This window comes from Erpetoichthys calabaricus, chromosome 10 (genome assembly GCF_900747795.2).
Source record: "Erpetoichthys calabaricus chromosome 10, fErpCal1.3, whole genome shotgun sequence".
NCBI classification, from domain to species: domain Eukaryota; kingdom Metazoa; phylum Chordata; class Cladistia; order Polypteriformes; family Polypteridae; genus Erpetoichthys; species Erpetoichthys calabaricus.
In genome coordinates this window covers 41,009,649-41,032,064 of record NC_041403.2, presented here as the reverse complement: position 1 = coordinate 41,032,064, position 22,416 = coordinate 41,009,649, and the positions used below count along the sequence as shown (strand labels likewise).

The 22,416-nt window shown below is 36.0% G+C and overlaps 1 protein-coding gene across 4 annotated transcripts in view; it reads right to left on the bottom strand.

Annotated features, from left to right (window-relative positions):
* Window positions 1-22,416, bottom strand: part of col11a1a (collagen, type XI, alpha 1a) — a 290,480-nt gene that overhangs the window by 40,713 nt on the left and 227,351 nt on the right. For all 4 annotated transcript variants that reach the window (XM_051933206.1, XM_051933207.1, XM_028811103.2 and 1 more), the window contains 8 exons: window positions 17,201-17,254; window positions 16,548-16,601; window positions 16,395-16,448; window positions 11,948-12,001; window positions 8,029-8,136; window positions 7,882-7,935; window positions 7,594-7,647; window positions 6,010-6,063 (listed from right to left, as the gene is read on the bottom strand). In XM_051933206.1, coding sequence (XP_051789166.1) covers window positions 6,010-6,063; window positions 7,594-7,647; window positions 7,882-7,935; window positions 8,029-8,136; window positions 11,948-12,001; window positions 16,395-16,448; window positions 16,548-16,601; window positions 17,201-17,254 — 486 coding nt within the window. The remainder of the gene's footprint in view (window positions 1-6,009; window positions 6,064-7,593; window positions 7,648-7,881; window positions 7,936-8,028; window positions 8,137-11,947; window positions 12,002-16,394; window positions 16,449-16,547; window positions 16,602-17,200; window positions 17,255-22,416) is intronic.

Genomic DNA, 22,416 nt, shown 5'->3' with positions numbered 1-22,416 from the left:
GAAGTAAATGAGTTTGGGACCCAGTCTTTGCCTTTTTAGCACATTTTCAATTTCATTCATAGATTTAATATCCAGCAGAAACCCATCAGCAGCTTCTCTCACTGTTTCTCTTTGGCTCTGGGATGTGTTTATGCCCATTTAACTCAATGCAATGACCCATTAAAGCTTGAAGAAGATGACAAAAAGAAAACGTGGATAAGGATACCAGTCTTTATAGTAAGTGAGAAAAAAGAAAATATCACAACTTTCAGTTGCAAGAGGTGGAGTTATAACCTCAACCTAAGACTCATTTCTTTTTCAAAGCTCCATGTTTTTTTATATTAGGCAATTTATGAATTTATGTAACGTTTTACAGCATCACCATAACTAGTCTAGTATGCATTTCAGGACACTGTTCCAACTAGAAAAATAAGTAACATTTTTTGTATCCATTTCTGATAAAGTGAATATGAGTACTTTTTAAGGTATCCAAATGGCAGGTCTCTGTTGATCCTCATTTAAGTGAACGTTTTTGTTTCAAGACAGTTATTCACCTTCAATTATTATAAATACAAAAGGGAAAGCGTCACATATGCCAGTTAGGTGTTTTAGGCTTGGTTTTACAAATACAAATAACTAACTATGCACAACACATGCATTCATATAACATAATTAATTTATTATAGGTAAACAGTGATAGAAAATGCTAATAATGCTACAGTCTAAATTAAAAAAAAAGAATTGTTTTGCCTTATTTTATATAAAGTAGGCTGACAAACATGTATTAATTCCGTCATTTTCCTCACTCTATTATATGGTCACCAAGTGTCAATACCAAACCGCGGTAGCACTTGGTCCATTGCGGGAGCCAATACACACCTGGCCGATTTAGAGTCACCAATCACCAAATCACAGTGGATTTAATTTGGTTTCTTTGAGATGAGTGAAAACAGACCACTCTGTAAAGTGGTCTACATTAAATCACAAAATAATTGATCTCATAAGTATTCCTCCCTTTAATATGATACACGTAAATCACCTCTGGTGCAGTCAATCTGTTTTAGAAATCAAAGCATTAGTTCAATGGAGTTCATTTGTCTGAGGTTTCAGTTGACTGCAGTGTAAATGGACCTTATCAGGAAGGTCCAACCTATTGTGAGTCGGTATGGTGGTCTAATCTACAAAAATGAAGAACATTCCAAGCAACTCGGTGAAAAGGTGACTGAAAGCACAAGTTAGGGGATATGGATAAGAATATATACAAGTCACGGAATATCCTTTAGAATCCAGTTACAACTATCATTAACAGAATGTTAACAAAGTTCACAAAGACAGAGTAACCATACAAGATGAAGACAAGTCAGATAGGCCACCAAGACACCTATGAGAACTATGAGTTACAGGTTACATTGTATGAGACTGGAGAGACTGTGCAGACAGCAACTGTTTCTGGGTGCTTTGTGTGTTTCAGCTTATAGGACAGTGGCAAAGAGAAAGCCATTGATAAAAAAAAAACAACACACAGGAGCTTGCCAGAAGGCACAAGGGAGACTCTGAAATCGGTTGTAAGAAGATTCCACGTTCTGATGAGACCAAAACTGTACTTTTTGGCCATCAGAAAAAAACAGCATGCTTGGTATAAGCCTAACTGCACATTTTTAAAACACATCATCTCCTGCATGAAGCAAGGTGGTGGCAGCATCATGTTGTGGAGATGCATGTCTGCAGTCAGCCCTGGAAGACTTGGGATGGTACAGGGTAAAATGAATGCAGACCAACATAGTAAAATACTGGAGGAAAACCTGAGGCAATCAGCGAGAATCCTGCACCTTGGGAGAAGATATGTTTTCCAACAAGACAACAACCTCAAGCATAAAGACAAAGCTACAAAGAAATGGCTTAAAAACAACAACGTTAATATTCTGGAATGGCCGAGTCAGAGACCAGATCTCAGTCCAATTGAGAATTTGTAGCTGGATTTGTTCACTCACCATCCCCATACAACCTGACTACCTAAGCAATTTTGAAAGAGAGAATGAGGGGAAATTGCAGTATCCAGATGTGCAAAGTTGATGGAGGGAGACCTGTCCACACAGACACAAGGCTGTCATGGCTGCCAAAGGTGCATTTGCTAAATAGTTACTTCAAGTGGGTGAAGTATCCTTATGTTGTGTTTTATATTTTTGATACATTTAGACCACTTTGCAGAGATCTCATTTCACTTTGACATTAAGGAGTCTTGTTTTGCCGATCAGTGTTCAAATCAAATCCACTGACTCAATGTCGAATAATAATAAAACGTAGTGAATACTTTTTATATGCTCTGTATTTCACCTTTTAAACATGCTGAACTCTGCAGCAGCACTAGCTCAATGATCAGCTTGTAAATTATGTTGCATCTTTGATAATGAATTCTGTTCAAACCAATCAACATTACGGGATGGATCAAACAGCATGTCAGGTTTCAACAAGGAGTTTAAGGCGCAGCAATAAATCAAGTCATGTATATCATTGCAATTGATGAAAGAAACTTAGTTTTAGGTGTCATTGTTATTTTTTTATATATTTGTAGCACAAAAACCTGTTAATGCTTACAAATTTGACTTTTGCTTAACATTTAGATCAACCATATATGCCACTGCATATCTTGACTGGTGCAGTCCTGCAGAGCTCCATAAATGCAATTTCGCTTGCTAAAAGGGACCACCAACAATGTCTTGATTTTTCTGCACAACATATAAATAGCTTCAAAGTTCTAAATGTGAAATATAATATGCACTCAGTATGATTATTATTCAAGGCATTACAGAGGGACCACAAATCGGTATTGCCAGCTCTTTCAAAATGGGCAAAGTCAATTAAATATCCTCTGAACTGGAGCATTTAAAAGAGCAATCTAAAGCTATTTGCTTAATGGAACTGACGCTTATTTAATGATGTGGTTTATTGTATTAAAGAAAAATAATAATAGAAGTACTTTTTTTGCCATTCAGTTACCTTGCCTTACATTCAAAGCAGGACATGAATAGTGCTACAGCAATTTATTTTAACCTACTGCTTTTTGTATAAGTATTTCAGTTTCCACCTATTCGTCTGATTTTGAACCAGAAACCAGTTTAGGGTCATGGAATTAAAGCCTGTCACAGAAACATTGAGTGCAAGGCAAGAACCATGTTGAGTGAGTGCCAGGCCATCACAGGGAATCCTCAAATCTACCCATAATTACTACCACAGGTCCAATTCAGAGTCACCAATTAACTGCACATGCAGGTCTTCAGTACTGACAAAACAGTTAAAGGTTATTACCATGATAAAGAAAAAATAAGAAAGTTAGAGACACAACATTTAGACCGGGGCGTCCAACTCCAATCCTGAAGAACCTCAGAGGCTGCCAGTTTTCTTTCCTTCAACTTTCTTATTCAGTCTTAATTGACTTCCTTTTTATGACTCGGTCTTCTGAATTGATTCTTTCCTCCTTACATGGCAACCAAACAAAAATGAGATACGAAGTAAGCCAACAGATGAGCAACTAAGCTGAGGCCTCAAACTCCAACCAATTTCACTACAACCAGGTCCTTAATTAGAAGTTGATTCTTGTTGTTAATTAAACCTGTTATTTAATTCCATGGCTTGTTGGTGCTCTCATTCTCCCACAGCAGACATTTCCAAAACTGTTGATTTCCTTTTTCAAAATCTCATAGACCTGAACAGATTATTACTGCTGAGACCTTCACCTTTCTTTATTTTCAGATATTGTATGATTAGTTGGTCACGTGTCAGCTCGTTTTGTTTCTCATTATTGTTTAACGGCTGATTAAGGAAAAAAGAAACTATTGATGGGTCTGAGAATTAACTAACATGTCAATTAAAATTTGGGCAAAAGAAATTAATTAGGTGCATAAACTGGTCACTGATTAAGAAAATGGTTAGAAAGAAAACCTGGAGCCACTGTGACCCTCCAGGATTGGACTTGGACACCCCAGATTTAGATCATATATATTTCATCAGGTGTGTTTTAGCGTGAGCTATATAGGCTTTACAGGTTGATTTGATGGTGACGTCAGTTATAAATATAACATAGTGTAGTTGAGTAAGTTTGTAGGCATTTTGAAGATAGTCTAAAACAGGGGTGGACAAAGTTATTCCTGGAGGGCCGCAGTGGCTGCAGGTTTTTGTTCCAACCCAATTGCTTAATAAGAAGCACTTATTGCTCTAGAAACACTTCTGCTTCATTTTAGTTATCTCCCTCATTAAGATTTTGAACCCTTATTGCTTTTTTAAGTCTTAAACAGCAGCATTCTCGGTTTTTAATTGCTCCTTATTAGCAATAAGATGCAAATGACAAAAGAAACCAGCAGTTATCCATTTTGCTTGTTACCCTTTACACCTGTGTGTATTTCTCGTGCAATATTTGGTTTAATTAAATACTTGGAAAGAAAGAGAAGAGAAAAAAGTGAAGGATTGAGAATTACCCAAGTATTTGAATGATATCCTTAGAATGGAAAAAAAATCTACGATATGAGAATGACTTGACATAGCAGAGTTAAAGCACTAATAAGCTATGAAATTAAATTATTGGCAAGGATTGTTTTCTAATTAAGCAACTGGGTTGGAACAAAAATCTGCAGCCACTGCGGCCCTCCAGGAATGACTTTGCCCACCCCTGGTCTAAAACACTGGAAAGCTGTTATTTAGGGAGACAGTCTGTGACACCAGATGGTCTGAAACATAAAACAGCTCTCAAAATACATTTTTGACAGAGTATGGATTAATTGGCTTTATGGATATGATAAAGCACACAAATGTAAAATGTGTACACTGTTCCTCATTCGAAACTCCTTGAAGCTCTGGGAGATAACATCAACTTGTTGGTGTCAGTACTCCAGGAACACAAACGTAGCAAGAAAGAATAATTATTTCTTTCTTTAGCCTTCTTACATCTCTCCACCTCTGTGATTATAAGTGCAAGGACTGGTGCGGAGAAGGGTTGGTTTGTATCACTGGAAACCATTGCTCTTTTGTGGAAGATTACTATACTAAACCCTAATTATATTTAATCCCATTTAATTTCAGTTTTCATGTAATAAAAGAGCCTGGCACTAAAAGCCTATTTTTTTGTTAAATTAGTGCGCACTCTTATGTATAGGATCTAACAAAAGACATGAAAATGATTCACTGTCTTGCCATTACTGCAGCCTGAAAAACTTAAAAATAATACAAAATATCTTTTTTATACAGTAGATGGATGAAAGCTTTTGAAAACATCGGCTCTCTTCTATATTTCCTCAATGTGTTTCTATGGCAACGAATGAGCTTCCAGCAGGCATTAAGGTACAAAATTTAAAACTCAACCTCCCCCCCCCCCCCCCCCCCAAAAAAAAGAAAATCTTTGAACTGGAGAAACAGGAATCCTAGCACTGTCTTTAAAGTAAGTTAGATTTTATATACAAGAGCTTCATCATATGCACCCAAGTCACTTGGATGGCAGATCTGGCCCCGACTGCATCACAGAACTTTCTTTCAGAATTTGATTGTTTCCTAGATGTGTTTTGTACTGTAATCCAGAAACCAGGGGATTTGGAATCTTCTGGATTTGTTAAGGTAGTAATACTCACATCACCAGAGAATGGCGTCATGTTGCATGTTGATTAGTCCATGCAAGTAAGAGTTCACTGTACTCTGTACATGTGACAGTATTGCCCAGATGACTCTATCAATGTTTTTATACATACTGTACAAGACACAGATCTCATATTGAAACGGGTCAGCCACCCTAATATTGGGGGCATTTCCAAAAAGTCTGCTTTTTCTGTTTCATGAAAACATGGACATACTTTGGCTTTCATCTGTGAAAATCGAAAATAACACATGAACATAACTTAACAGGTCAAGAAGATGTTCGTTAGTAGTCTGAGTTTTGTCCTCATATTGACAATAAACTATAATCCTCACATTCAACTCAATGTGCACCATCCCAGTCCACCACCTAAAGAAACCTGTGCAGATAAATAAATCAACACATCTACTCACTCTCTTTCCAGGAGGGCCTGGGGGGCCAGCTTCACCAGATGGACCTGGAGGACCCTAAAGGAAGGAAAAGGAATGATTTAGGTGGTTAAAAAATACATATCCATTGAAAGAGCGATCAGCTTTATACATTTGAAGTCTTTTGAAAAAGGATAAAAGTGAAAAAGGTAGAACCATGTACATTTGAAGGCTACCAAGCAGGGTTCATCTAACAAATTTCATTCATATCACATTTTTGTTCTGTTGAAAATGTGTGCAACTTCAGCTTTTTAGAAATTCTTTAAAAAGAACCTATTCATAAATTATGGAACTAAGGTCTCATATTGACATTCTTAACAACTCTGGTGTCACCTGAAAAAAACAAATTGTACCAGCTGTGTATCAGCTTTTTTAAGAAGTGAATGTTGTAGGATGGATATGACCAAAAAGGACATCAATATCCTTGTCTAAACCAGAGTTTATGTAGCACTACTGACCTAAACGATGCACACTATGCTGTAATATAATAGAGTGTACAAATAAACTCTACAAAAAATAAGCTACAAAAAACATGCAGATGTGTATGTTACCATTCATTATATACGCTATATAAAACACTATATAAGACAAAACAATCTAAATATTCCTTTAAGTAAATAATGGAAAATGATGGGATATAAGAGTCAAATTAGGAGAAATTATTGCCAAAATCATTTTCACCTTTAACATTTTAAGGTATGAAGTGAACTTGTATGGAGGGATGTTGGGGGGTTACTTCTTCCAAAAGGTCTACTAAAATCAGGACTTTGTATCTTAATTTTGTGATACAAGAGATTCTGAGTCTACAAGCAGGCAGTAACAATAATGGGGTGTGCACTCAATAATCGTGCTCTGTATGGGGAAATTAGTTCTAGCTCTATTAAAATGCTTTAATATATTTATAGAAAACATTTTTAGTAATGCTATATATTAAAAGCAGCAAGCCTAAATCTATAACCTTACCCCAAGTCTTTCATTGGCTCATCTCATTATTCAGAGACAATGACAGTTGCTATTCTAGTAGTTATGAGTGTAGTTAACACTGTTTCTTTTTCAAATATGTGGTCTGTAGCACACTAGAGGTGACTGCTTTCTCCTTAGAAATAATAATCCTGATACACAAAATTTCAAGTCATGCAGCTGTATGGGATAAATTAAGCATTTGATTATAGAGGATATTATTTATTATGAGGTTATTGCAGGCTTTTAAATTTAACACTCATACAAAAATGTATGAAGTAAGAAGCACGTCATGATCATAAATGAAGAACTATCTTTGATAATAAAACACATGATTCACACCATAACATTCTTTATTCTATAATAAATATTTTTATGTACCTGAATTTTTTAACTATTTGATATTGGGGCGGGGTGATTATTATTTCCATCTTTCACTTCCTTATGCATGGTATGAGAGTTTAATTTGACAAAAAGGGCAAAGGAAAGAGAAAATGCCTTAAAATGGAGACAAATATTATTATGACTATAAAAAAGAGGTATTCTCATTTTTCCAACACAATTATCTGCAATTGGCAATCAATTAAGAGAGAAAATCACACAACTTACTGGTTGACCAGCTTCACCATCTTCTCCCTTTTCTCCAGCACTGCCGTCTTGACCCTAAAATATCAGTTCGACAGATTAATTAAAAAGTTACTAGAAAATATGCATTTTTGCTTTGGTTATCATTACATCTTTAGGCAGGTGTCATAATAAATGTAATGCCATAATGAGGCACAACACAAAAATGTGTGAGTAAAATAGAGTCTGATCTTGTGTATTCTCAGCTTTATCTGACAGTTTCTATGTTAATTCATATAATAATTATTGTCATTTGAACGAGACTGTACTTACAGCTGGGCCAGGCTCACCAGGGGGACCAGGATCTCCAGGGAAACCAACAGGACCCTATGAAAGAATGACGATATTTGAGTTATTATGATTTAAACACATTGTTCCAAATGACCTACAACTCCAATCATTTATACATCAGCTACTTACGGGATTACCCTTGGGACCATCATCTCCAGGAGGACCTTTGGGACCAGGAGGTCCAGCAGCCCCAGGAGGTCCTGCTTCACCCTTCTCTCCTCTTTCACCTTTAGGACCCTGTATGCAGCAAATGTAAAGCAGGTTTACATTAAAATATCAGTTCTTAAGAAATACAGTAAGTACAGGAGATTACTTCCTTTGATTTATATATATATATATATATATATATATATATATATATATATATATATATATATACAGTATATACAGTAATCCCTCCTCCATCGCGGGGGTTGCGTTCCAGAGCCACCCGCGAAATAGGAAAATCCGCGAAGTAGAAACCATATGTTTATATGGTTATTTTTATATTGTCATGCTTGGGTCACAGATTTGCGCAGAAACACAGGAGGTTGTAGAGAGACAGGAACGTTATTCAAACACTGCAAACAAACATTTGTCTCTTTTTCAAAAGTTTAAACTGTGCTCCATGACAAGACAGAGATGACAGTTCTGTCTCACAATTAAAAGAATGCAAACATATCTTCCTTTTCAAAGGAGTGCAAAGCAAGCAGTCAAAAAAAAAATCAATAGGGCTTTTTGGCTTTTAAGTATGCGAAGCACCGCCGGTACAAAGCTGTTGAAGGCGGCAGCTCACACCCCCTCTGTCAGGAGCAGGAAGAGAGAGAGAGAGAGAGCCACAGAAAATCAATACGTGCCCTTTGAGCTTTTAAGTATGCGAAGCTCCGTGCAGCCTGTCCTTCAGGAAGCAGCTGCACACAGCCCCCCTGCTCACACCCCCCTACGTCAGCGCAAGAGAGAGAGAGAGAGAGAGGAAGAGAGAAAGTAAGCTGGATAGCTTCTCAGCCATCTGCCAATGAAATCAACTGGGCAAACCAACTGAGGAAGCATGTACCAGAAATTAAAAGACCTATTGTCCGCAGAAACCCGCGAAGCAGCGAAAAATCCGCAATATATATTTAAATATGCTTACATATAAAATCCGCGATGGAGTGAAGCCGCGAAAGGCGAAGCGCGATATAGCGAGGGATCACTGTATAGTATGTCTACAAGCAGATAGTGACAATAATAGGGTGTGCACTCAGTGGTCGTGCTCCGTAATGTAATAAAATAAAAGCAGCAAGCCTATATATACATATATAGTAGCCTATATACAGTATAAAGTTTCACCAGAAAAATGAAGGGTGCCTATCCATTTTATAGAGTGTTGAATATTATTTTTTTCCATATTAATGTATTTAATAGGTGTTTCTCTATGTTACCCATGATCAGAGTCAATCTAAAGTCATTATAGTGTTAATGCTTGTACAGGCTCAAAGAACTCATGGATGGATTGATGGACAAATCAAACACTTTTTATCATTGAGTACCACATTGATACCCAAGCACAAAAACAAAATACTCTCAAACACACTGAAATATCATTTTTTATTTTGGATATTTTAGTTATCCGTCTATTTCAGTAACTGCAGTTTTCAGCAGGACTTATGACACCCAGAGTTTATTCTAGCAGTTAAGGAATTAAGAATGTCAACCACAGTAAAGGATTTCCTTGCACATTCAACCACTATGGCATCATTCTAATAGAGCGCTTTGATAACACTAAATATCAAGTTTTAAATAAATATATGTTTAAATTGTCTAATAATGCTATATAATCAATGAATGGCTTTATAAATTATTTGTAGCAATCATGATTCAACAAAGATTTTATAACTAACGAGAACTCCATTGTAGTTTATCATGAATTAGGAGTCCGAAACAGTGAAATGCCTTGCAGTAAACAGAGGTCCTGTTAGTGCTCCACTATTCGCTGAACATTGTAATCCTACTCTGGTACTATAAAACATACAATAGATTAAGCATGAAGAATGCTATCATTTAGGATATGCATATTTCTACAAATAAAAGCCATTCCACCTTATACTTCAGACCAGCATTATGCAAAACATACACTTGGGCGGTGTGTATGAAAAACTACTGTAGCTCTGCTCTGATCCATTTCCCTTAAACACTAATTCAGCTTAAAGTGTGCATCCATCTGAATTATGAACTTGTTTATGAAACAACAGTAAACAGCAACATCATATCTTAAGAGGCTAACAGACTAATTACTTCACTTTCCTGTTTTTACTGACCACATTAAACAACAAAACAGCACATATGAACTAGCAACAAAATGTGGCTAGCCTCACATTTTCCTCATACTGTGTCCATTCAGTGTTATTGGCAATTGCCATCATCACTGTGGCGATGCCCCATGCTTGTAAACTCTAATACTTATGTGAGGGTCCAATTTATTTGTTTCTTGTAAAAGTCTCATCCCTCTTTCTCAAAATCTCCAGGTTTAAAGGATGCACTATTCTTCCTTCTGCTGCTAATTAAAGCAAAGATTTGTGGGAATCTGGAATAAACTACCTGGACATGACAACATTTAGGAATTATCTGGATGAGATATGGGAACTGCTTAGCTATTGGCTAAACAAACGGGCCTGATGGATTGAATGGTGTCTCTCGTTTGATAAATTTCTTATGTTCGAATTTAACCCCATACAGCAAGTGAAGCACTCTGACACTGCTACCTTTTAGTCCTGGCTATGAATAGCTTTCTAAACTCTGCTTTCCCCACAAACTCAGGAATGGCAGAAAGTGATTTACAACATTGTAACATGTTTTTAAAATGATTTGATTAACAGGGGTTTCGGAATCCATTAGAAAAATTAGGAAATCCCTGTATTTTGCATTGTGGTTCTAAATGTAATATATTATATATATGTTTGGTATTGTTCCATTATGACCTACAGTATTCATTCATATATTTTCCATATTTATTTATTCCAATACAAAATTAAAGGTAGCCAGGGACAATCCAAGAAGCATACAGTGAAGGAGTAGTCTGCCATACAAGTGTCTTAGATAATGCCTGGAAGAGAGAAAAAGGATTTGGCCTCAGATGTAAGAAGACTTCTTTTATTCCCATAGGAATATTTATTTGGTTCTTTGCTAAATAGTGTAATGCCTGAAATGTCATTACATGTGTCTCATTACTACTGCATCACACATTGCACTGTTTATTTATACTCGCTTTTAATGGTGTTTAATTTGTTCTGAAAATGTTGAACACTTCAGTGTCAGCTACACTTTCATTTAAAATTGCACTGTCAGTTCAAAATTAGCTTTAAAAAGAAATCTTAACTGGCTATCAATGAAGGATATGAGAATATATTTAATGAATTCAGCATAAAAAAAAAACAAAATGATTTAACTGTAGTTATTAGATTTACAGAGAAATGTATAAACAGATTAGTTAATGTTAGATTAATTACTATTGAGCACTGGATTACAAATATTGCATCCATTCATCCACAGTAGCAGGGTAGCCAGAGTTTAACTAAATATTATAAAATTGCAATATCTTCTCTTTCTATTTGCATATTACCAGCTTTTTTCTTTTATTTTCTTTTTTTGAAATGAACCTGACGTTTAAAAATTGTTAGGAGTATTGCTGAACTCTACATTAAAATGATTTAGTTGCAATACAATAAAAAAACAAATCTGAAAGCCTGGGAATACATACCATTAAATTGTAAACAGTGGATGTTGGTCCCACCCTAGCAGACGCTACCTAGTTATCTTTTTCATTAAACAAACTAATTGTCCCTTTTCTTCAAGTGATTTTTATAACAAGACAGCAATAAGTGGCTTTGTGTACAGGCAAACAAAACCTCTAATTATGATAACTTTGGGTTTCTTGTTGCGAGATGATTTTCACAGCACTTTGCTATTATAAAATAATAACCAGTTATTAGAAATATCAAACTGTACACCTGCGCCAAAGCTGAATTTCTAGGAAGTGGACAAGCTACTCTTTATTTAGCTCTATTTAACACTGTAAGTTATCTGTACTTACTCCAGTGCCAGATTCCCCTGGAGGTCCTGGGTTTCCTGCTTCACCAGGTTCACCCTACATAGACAAAGAAAGAAAGAAAGTTTCATAAATGTAACAAATTGCAACATATAGTTCAACTTGTGTTCCACATTAGTCGAAAGCAATCCATAAATCTTTTAATGGTAGACCTAATGCAATAAAAATACATATTATGTGAATCCTCCTAAATGATTTGTAACATATAGCTTTAATATGAGGGACGGTCGAAAAGTTTCCGCACTTTTATATTTTCATTGGAAATGGTGAAGGCGGGAGGAGTAGTGTCTGAGAGTGTCATGTGACTGGGAAGATTGCATCGCAAAAGTAGGTGACTATGTAGAAAAGCGATGTCATTTGTTTTTGAAATTCTTAATAAATAGAGTTAAAAAAAGTGCAAAAACGTTTTCAACGTCCCTCGTATTATACTCTTATAATGGCTCCTTTTAATGATGAGCTATAAAGTATGGCTCCACACAATTAATACTCACCAGGATAATACTTCACCAACACTGAACTGCATTATTCCAATTATTGTAAAGAATACAGAGCTTAACAATTTATTTTGTCAGTGATGCTTTAACAAAACGTTCAAACCGTATGCTTCTAGATGACCCTTAGTAAATGAAACTGTTGCTTCCAAGTAGTGTAGCACATCTGCTTGTTTTATATCCATCTGGGATCCCTTATAAAATCGTGGGCTTGTAGGAGGCCAGGAAAATAATGTATAAATGTAAAGTTAAAATGGAAATCCACACCTGACAAATATTACAGCACTCTATATCATGCAGAGTGTGCAAGCTTTAAATTCAAAAGTACTAAGTGTGCTCCCCGTGTACAGTTAGTATTGGATGAGGGGAAACAGATTAATATGGAAAAACCCTAAATTGAAGGAAGCCTCAAACATCAGAATCTGAACATAACTTTCCTTTATTCCATGATTAAATTAAGTAGAATTATTTTTTGTTATTATACTATAGTTTTTTATATTATGAATACTTATTATAAACAATGTTCTCCGTTTCTTGTTTTGCATATAACTTAAAAATAAAAGGAACTAAAGTAAATGCATATTCAAGTGCCCTGGGCTAATTAGTAAGAAATCAGCAAAGTTTGCTTGATCCAGGACCATCACTTGAGGATGTGCTAATGTGATATTTAAAGGTTAATCAAGCACTTCCAAAAATTCAATTGAGAGGCATTTTGAATTTCCTGAAAGATGAGAGAAGCCTGCTATTTCAATGGCAGGAGGAAGAGGACTGACATACGGTTTTTCAAAGTAAACATCTGCGGAACTCAAAAGCTGCTGCTGCTGCTGCCGTCTCACTTCGACATTTCTTCTATCTTCAATTATTTTTAATTTCAGTCTATTTTTCAGAAAGATTTGGGGATTCACTGTGGTATTTACAATATGGTTTTGTCCCTCCAGTATTTTCATATTGTTATTTTAGTTGGTTTTAAAATGGGTATATGATTAATGTGTTGGTTGTGCCAGGTAAATTATTCATCTCTATACTACTGCAAACATTACTCCGCTAAATTGTTAATATTACAAAGGCACTGCAAACATTACTCTGATAAATTGTTAATATCACAAAGGTTGCCAGATTGTCAAAGATGAAAGATATCAATATCTCCTGAAAAAATATCAAAAAACCTGTGTCGCTCAGAAAAGGTGACTTTTTCAGTGTTTAAGGGTCCCTCAAAACTGACTAGTGGGTCTGTCCTTTTAGCATTTCAAAGATTTTGTTTCTGTATACTGAAGCTCCTGCTGCAGCCATGTTTATGGAATGGTGACTACCTGAGTGTGGGTTTGGCATTTTGCAAGAAAAGAGGCATTCATTTATGCAAAGTAGCTAATGTTAAAAATAACTCGGTGTGAAGTTATGCTAATTAAGCATTTGTCACATTGAGAAATTGTCCACAGTTCTCAGAAATAATCTTCAAAAACTGTCTAAAAAATATCAAACTGCCCCAGGCCAAGGAGAAAGGTAAAATGTAGTCCAGCTAATGGAGAAAACTGTCTGTTTAGCAACACTGAATGTTAACACAGCAGTTAACATCAATGAGTAATCTTTCAGTAAGCATAGGCCACTACCATCAGCTGCAGGATTAAGATTGTATGCTAGATGTTTTAATGAATAGTATACAGTACCATGATAAGAGGGAGTTCAACACAAGTAACATTGCCAAAATCTTTCATTTCCAAATCTGCTCAATCCAATGCAGGTTCACTGGGGCTGGGTCTGTCACAGGGCCCACTCATACACCCATAGACACACAGACCTGCACCCATTCTGAGGCCAAGTTGGAAACGCCAATGAACCTAACCTGCAAGTGCTGGGGGTGTGGGTGGAACACTTCATTATCTGGAGATAAACGCACACAGATACAGGGAGAAGGTGTAGACTGCACATGGACAGTGTGAGATTTGAACCCAAGAGGTTAGATTCGTGAAGCAGCAGTGCCAATGACCACACTTCTCTGCTTCTTGAACTCATATAACCTGTGCCTTAAAACTTTTCTCATTTTCTCAAAATCTATTTTATAATGTTGCTCAGTTAAAAATGGCATCAAAAAGAATTTTTAAGCAATTGCTTACACATACTATTTAATCAGCAGTGTTATCTTCTCTTTCCACACACAGCATATACCGGACCTAACTCATTGCCTCAAGGATCTTGTACTGCAGTTATCCGAGGCACATTGGGGAGTATGATAAGAACTGAGGGTGGATAGTGGGAAAGCTGACAGCTTAGTATATTTTGATATTTCAAATCCAACTATTTAAGCTTGCTTTTGTTTTTTTTCCCCTATTGATCAAAAGTACTTTGAACACCAAGACAGGCAAATATCTAGTTGCTTTCTTATTTATTGATTCTAATTATTCTAATACAAAGGCCTGTGTCAAATTTTTTGCTCAATGAGATTTAGGAGTTCCTTTAACATCTTTGTAAATTGTTTTCTTTCAAATTTAATTAGATGAAGAAAATATCCTGCAGACTGTGGGAAAGAAACTACTTCAGCTTAAATTTGTGCTGTGGCCAGCATGATGCAGAATTTACTTCACTCTCCCAGATCATCATTGAGGTAGTGGGTAGTCAATATCGGGTTCAAAATATTAAAAGAATGTTTGATTTTATATACTCTGTGTGTGTGTTTGTTTATGTTATCCTTTGTTTTACAGTTGGTGTATGGAATACTGATATCATGTCATTTTGAGCCAATAAAATTATTATGGCCTTAACTGTTAATTAGATCCAGAATTTATTGACGTTAGCATAAATACATTTACATGAATATTTTAATTGTTCAGAATTAATAACAATAATCATATTAATAATAATAAAGCATGTGTTCTATTAACTATCAATAATAGTAATTTAAGATTACATTATAGCTTTTGCACGGTGGCGCAGTGGGTAGCGCTGCTGCCTCGCAGTTGGGAGACCTGGGTTTCCTTCCTGGGTCCTCCCTGCGTGGAGTTTGCATGTTCTCCCCGTGTCTGCGTAGGTTTCCTCTGGGCGCTCCAGTTTCCTCCCACAGTCCAAAGACATGCAGGTTTGTGGATTGGCGATTCTAAATTGGCCCTAGTGTGTGCTTGGTGTGTTTGTGTGTGTCCTGCGGTGGGTTGGCAACCTGCCCGGGATTGGTTCCTGCCTTGTGCCCTGTGTTGGCTGGGATTGGCTCCAGCAGACCCCTGTGACCCTGTGTTCAGATTCAGCGGGTTGGAAAATGCATGGATGGATTATAGCTTTTTAATAATAATAAGTTGTGTGTGTTATCAAAGGACAAAACACAGTTTATTAATGATAAGTCATGTGTATTATCACAGGACACTAAACAATTTATGAAACCGTTCTTTGAAAGGTTCTATTCATTTCTAGAATGTGACAAAAAAGAGTATGAAACTGAGAAAAATACAGTCCTGATGTTTGTCAGACATCATTCTGTCTTCTTCATTTATCTCATAAATATTGAGATAAATTAATTTACTGGTCCTTCTATTATCAAGTTCTTTGTGTCCATAAAAACACAATGCATTTATAAACAAATAAATGAACAGAATGTTACAATGAGAAAAGTGCTTTCAGACCATTTTTGTCCAAAATGCTCAAAAATTGCAGATACAATTAGTAATGGGCAAAGGACATCAGGTCTGTCAAAAAGCATTACAAGCTTTTGAAAAGTTATACACCTCACATACAAATATAAATTCAAACTACTGATAACATCTGTCTCATATGTTGATATTCTCTGCATGTTCATGCCTTAGAATACGAACAGGAGAGTGGGAAACACAGATGTTTCTGGAATTTGTTACCCAGATCTTGGATACATTTTATGTAAACTGGTGAGAGAATTCATTACATTTCAAATCTGAACAAAATGACAAAAATAGTATGCTTTGTAAAACAATACGTGGGCTTACCTTTTCACCGACTGCTCCCACAGAGCCTATAGCACCAGGAGGACCTTGTGGACCCTGTCAGAAAAGGGCATGAGAGCAATAAGATGGTTTAAGGCTTTAGACAATCGACTATTGAGTCAAATAAACAGCATATTGGAAATGAAATTCTCTTACATCTGCTCCATTGGGACCCTGAGGACCTCTAGGACCTGGGGGACCAGGTGGACCCTGTTAAAATAAGTAAAACCAAGTTATATACAGTATCATCTACAATGTACATGTTACATTTAATTTAGACATCCTTTTGCTTATAACAGCTCACAAAATTCCACCTGTTTGTCTTATTATTGCCTGCTGAGAAACTTTGTTTATCAGTTACCCATATAAATTAATAAAATAAATGAAAAAATAAATATTTGCTTGGTTACATGACTAAAATTGTATCCTCTGAACAGTGTAACATTTTGTTCCAAAGCTAATATTTTAATGCAGGAGTATATTGTTTTGCCAATGTCTTCAGAAAATATTAGATAAATATTGTATTTATAATAGAAAGTTATTATTATTATTTTAATTGGCATTATGTTATCAATGTAAATGTCCTGTTGTGAAGCTTTCTCTCAATATAATTTATAAAAATTAGAAATTAGACAGGATGCCAATCCATCACGCACACACTCATTTACACAGGACCAATTCAGAGATGCAAATGAATCAAAATATACTCATTTTAGCATTCAGGCAGTAAAACAGAGTAGTCTGCGAAACACATTCACAGATCTAGGTGGAATGTGCTAACAAAAAACACAGAATACCATCAAACTTACCATTGGTCCAACATCTCCATTTTCTCCTTTTTCACCAGGGGGACCTGGAAGACCCTAAAAGAGTAAAGTAACATTGTTACACTACAGTTACTCTTTAAGACAGAATGTTCAAAATCTAAAATGGCTGCAGTGGTTGTGACCACCAACATATTTATCAAAATTATTTGTTGATAAAAAGCGAACTAAAAAAGAAGAAAGAAGCTGCAGCCGTATAACCTTGGCAGGACACAAACTTTCAGTGATATTATAGTCTGATCTCTCCTGGATGAATGAAATGGTGATATGATTGATGCAATCTGACAAAGGCTTCTGAGTCTGCTATAATTAAGCTTCTATTGATATCACTCATTCTAACATAGTTTACAGAAAAGCATAAAAAACTCTCTAGAGGGAATAGAAGTAATAAAACAAGTGCAAGTCACAGACGATGAAACACAATTACACTGCAGCTAAGATTTTTCACTAAGGTCTTGCAATCTAGAATGTGCCTCAAGTATCAAAAAAAGTGTTCCCATTTATATCTTTGCACCCATCCTAAATGATTATTTGATATTATAAGTGGTGTGGTACACTGTAAATCACACGGCTGCTTGTTTAGACCCCAGCCTACTCGTGTATTAAAGCTATTTAGCCTGTAATTGCATTAATCATAGAAGAGAGAAACAATTCTATCATTCACTGATTTTACATATGGTCATGACAGATCACTTTTATTCAACTTGAGGGCTATTCAGATGGTTTGTTGCAGCTGAGTTCAAAACAGAGTAAGACACTTAGCAGAAGTTAAAAGTCATGTTTGTGATTCTGCTAAATTCAAAGCCATTAACAAAACTTGAAACACACGCAGATATTTCCTAACAAGAAAAGTGCTCAAAAGCAAGAATAGCTTTTCACAGTCTTTTGTTATTATTACTACAGCATTTGAACACTAACCAAATGGCTATTTTACAACAAGGCTGACATGACATTATGGGTCAGGTGTTATTCATAACTCGCTCAACAACCATGTAGCATCGTAATGACCAGTTACACAAAACAGCAAAGCTCGTGACAAACCGACATAAAAACTATTCAATATTAATTGAAGGACACAAGTGAGATTGCATTTGGAGTATCGTGTGCAGTTCTGATCACCACAGTGCAACAAAGACATAGCAGCACTTGAAGCTGTGCAGTGGAGAGCAACCAATTGCATCCCAGAACGTTAGAACATCTTCTACTCTGACAGACTCAAAGAATTAAACCTGTTTAGTCTTAAGTAAAGGAGACTATGTCCAGTCCTAATCCACGTCTTTAAAATTCTCCAAGGTATTGATAAAGTGGACCCCGCCATCTTAAGGGTGAATCACATACTCAATAATACCAGTGAAAATTAAGGGAAAGTGCATTAAGGACTGAAGCCAGGAAGCCATGAGAATCTGGGACAAACTACAGAGTAATGCAGATGAGGCAGAAACCCTGAGAACATTTAAGAAGAATTTGGATGAGATACTGGAACAGATTATCTATCAGCTAATCAAATGAGTATTGGTGGAGTGAATCCTCTTCTCTTGTTTGCCAAATTCCTTACGTTCTTGAGTTTTAACTAACACAGAAAATGGTAACACCAATGGGAAAAACACACACACACACCAAAACAGTGGTGTCCATAAAAAGTAAGCACACAAGATGGTGGCAAAAATAATTTAGTAATAGTAACTCTGTTGTATGTGTTTCAGTGTTATTTAAACTAAAATGGGGGGTAATTTTTGAAGGCAGGTAATGCTTCATTTTTTAAATGAATGAATTAGGTATTTGTGTTACCTTAAAAGAGTTTTCAAGAATGCATTAGCTTTGGAAATCAGGGGAATTCTGTATACAAGTACAATAAATCGGCATAAATTTCATACAGTGCTTTTTACAAAAAACACTACCTGGTACCATTAATATTTTTTTCTTACTATTAGCACCAATGCCTCTTTGTTTATTAAATATCATCAGCTTAGTATTGTTATTATTTTTTTCTGGGTAAGATCCTATTATACCTTTTTCTGAAGACAGCAAGTAAGACCACAAGTTTCCTTCAGTTCAGATCAGAACACCACTAGCACAATGATTGTTATTACAGAATGAGACATTAGCGAGACGAGAACCTATCACATTGTGGTGTCAACACCCTCGTTTTAGACATTAGATCACACACTGAAAAGAAAACTATCAACTATAATCTTCTTTTTCAGTTCTATTATACTAAGTCTGTCTGATGACAGGAGCCTCTGCCATCACAGCAGCCAATTATTGCAATAAGCTGTGAATAAATGCTTTCATTTTAATAATATACTTCAAAATAAAGACAATGCTTCCTAATAAGGAACCAACTGGAACAATCGTCTAATGCTTCAGAAAAAAAAATCCATTCAATTGCCAGTAGTTGAAATTGCTTTAGAACTAACTTATTCATGTTGAAGAATTTAATTGCATGTGATAGAAGGTCACTTTCCTCAATGTAGGTGTTCTTATTCCCTGTCACAAAGAAAAGGACATACAAGAAATTAACACAGATTGTTTCTGACCAATCGTGTGACTGCCCAGGCTCAGGCATTACAGCTTGTGATCACCGGGAAGCTTGCTGATCTTAAAATTCTGTTTCATGGCACATGTTCAGGGCACGTTTATAAAATTAACTCTTTGCTAACAAGTTATTTACTTCATAGCTTCGATGGTCTCTTCTAAGAAAATCTGTAGCTTTCCTGTATGTTTAGTAGTTTGTTCCCATTTGGAATGACAGAATAAAAATAAGAGCTGCTAGTTATCACAGAAATATCACACAAGTGTGTAGATCCATTAAAGTGAATGGAAAGAAAGTTAAATTGCTGTAAAATAGAATGCGGATAACAATAACAGAAGATGTATACACTTGTTGTTAAAGTGATTTATCTTTAAAATAATAATGAAACCATAGCATAATGAAAAAATAAACAACATATAAATAAAGAAAAACCTTTGCCGTATACATAATAACAGGTAATAAGACTACAAGAGCCAAGATCTTCATAATAATTACTAGGACTGTATAATTATAGTGTTTTAATGTTACTTGCTAAAAGCAAAAAAAAAATTGTCATAGTGACTCGAAAGAATAATTCATCTTTACTGTAATACAATGTTTTCTAACTTATTCGGATGGGCTAATTCATTTGAAAAATGCAGCATGGGAAATAAATATAGCCTTGAGTTAAATACACTTTAGCTTGCTGCATTAAAGAGGCAGACAAGAAGTGCTGCACTAGTGAGACTCAAGCAGTTTCAAAACATCTTGGATTTTACTGGAAACAAAAATTACATCTGAAGTACGCTTCAAATACGTGGCACGCAGCAAACATACGGATTTCCTAAAAAGAGGTTGGGCTACTGCTGTTAACTTTGTGTACATTAAATTCCATTTTCAATTACCATAACATAATGACGACTGATCATTTAATTGATTTGGACAATCCTGCAATGTGGACCTAGAGACCTAACTGAATGCTCTTCAAGGATGGCAAAGTGTTGTCTAAGTGACAGCCTAAGACCAGTCTGCAACAAAAGATACGAGGCAAACTGTAAAGTATAAAGAGCAGACTAGAGAGGAGAGAGCCTGTTTTGTATCTATTTATCTATTCTTCTTTTCATGCAAGAATCAAATGGCAAAGAAAAAAAAATCAAACACACATAAAAGTGCATCTAGGAAGAATATAATGAATCAGCTAAACAGAAAAGAAGTTAAACATTGATACTTCCACTGCGTCTTAGAAGACAGCTCTTTTAACCATCCTTCAGGTGGGACAGTCGCCTCACTCTCCTTCTCCCAATACCACTGTGTTGTGCTCCAACTCAGCTTTTTTCTTTCTCTCTGTTAACCTTTCTCTTTAAAATTCTCATATTTCAAGCCTTTACTCCTCTTTCTTCTCCAGTCACCTTACCAAATATAATCCTAATTACACTTTTAAAAGTAATGGTTCTTTAATGGCACTTTATGGTGCTTTACTGATTTGTGTGAATTATTGATATTTTTTGACAATACACCATTTCCTTCTGGGAAGGGTTCTTTGCATATGAAGTCGGTTCTTTCTGCTTTGAAAAACTTTCTTAATCTGTAGAAAAAAACTGAAATCTTTAATGTATGGTTGGCTACCTCGCACACAGGTGTCGAACTCCAGGCCTGGAGGGCCACAGTGGCTGCAGGTTTTCATTCTAATCCTTTTCTTAATCAGTGACCAGTTTTCACTGCTAATTAACTCCTTTTCCCTTCATTTTAATAGTCCTGTTTTTAAGGATTCTGTCCTCTCAATTGATTCTTTTCTTCATTAAATGGCAGCCAAACAGAAATGTGACGTGAAACAAGCCAACAGATGACCATCTAAACAGGGGTTTCAAACTCCAACCAATTTCACTCCAACCAGTTTCTTAATGAGAAGTCAATTCTTGCTGTTAATTAAACCCGTTACTTAATTCCTCGGCTTGCTGCTGCTCTCTTTCTGCTATAGCAGACATTTCCCAAACTGTTGATTTTCTGTTTCTGATTATTGACCTGAGAGATTAACCTTACTGAGACCCTCATCTTTCTTTATGTTCAGATAATGCGGTTAGCTGATCACCTGTTTGCTCATTTTGTGTTTCATTATTGTTTGGCTGCTAATTAAGGAAATAGAAGGAACTACCGGATCTGAGTTGAGTTAAATAAAACTAAGGCAAAAGAAGCTAATTAGCAGCAAAAACAGGTCACTAATTAAGAAGGTGGTTAGAATGAAGACCTGCAGCCATTGCGGCCCTCCAGGACCAGAGTTTGACACCCCTGACCTAGCAGGACAGTAACAGGTAATGAAAACCTGCGTTAATGTACATATGCAGCAAGAGTCCATTTAAAATCAGGAACCCATTGGTATTTTATAGATCTCTTAAAATGTATTTATTGTTATTTACTGTATGGTGCCTGTTATGGATCTAAATATATAAACATTATTTCGTGTGAATGAGTGTTTTGGGAGCCAAAAATGGTGCCCCTATGGCATCACTCTAAAGAACCACTCTGTGGAAAGGAGCGGTCTTTAAACTGTCATACCAGGATTACTTCTGTGCCATATGCTAGAATACCACTGAGGCTCAGGAGTGAGTCTACCAAATCCTGGAGCCATTATTTTAGTTTTTTCATGTGGCTGTTGTGCTTTTCTGGTCTTGTCTCAGGCTTTACATTTCCA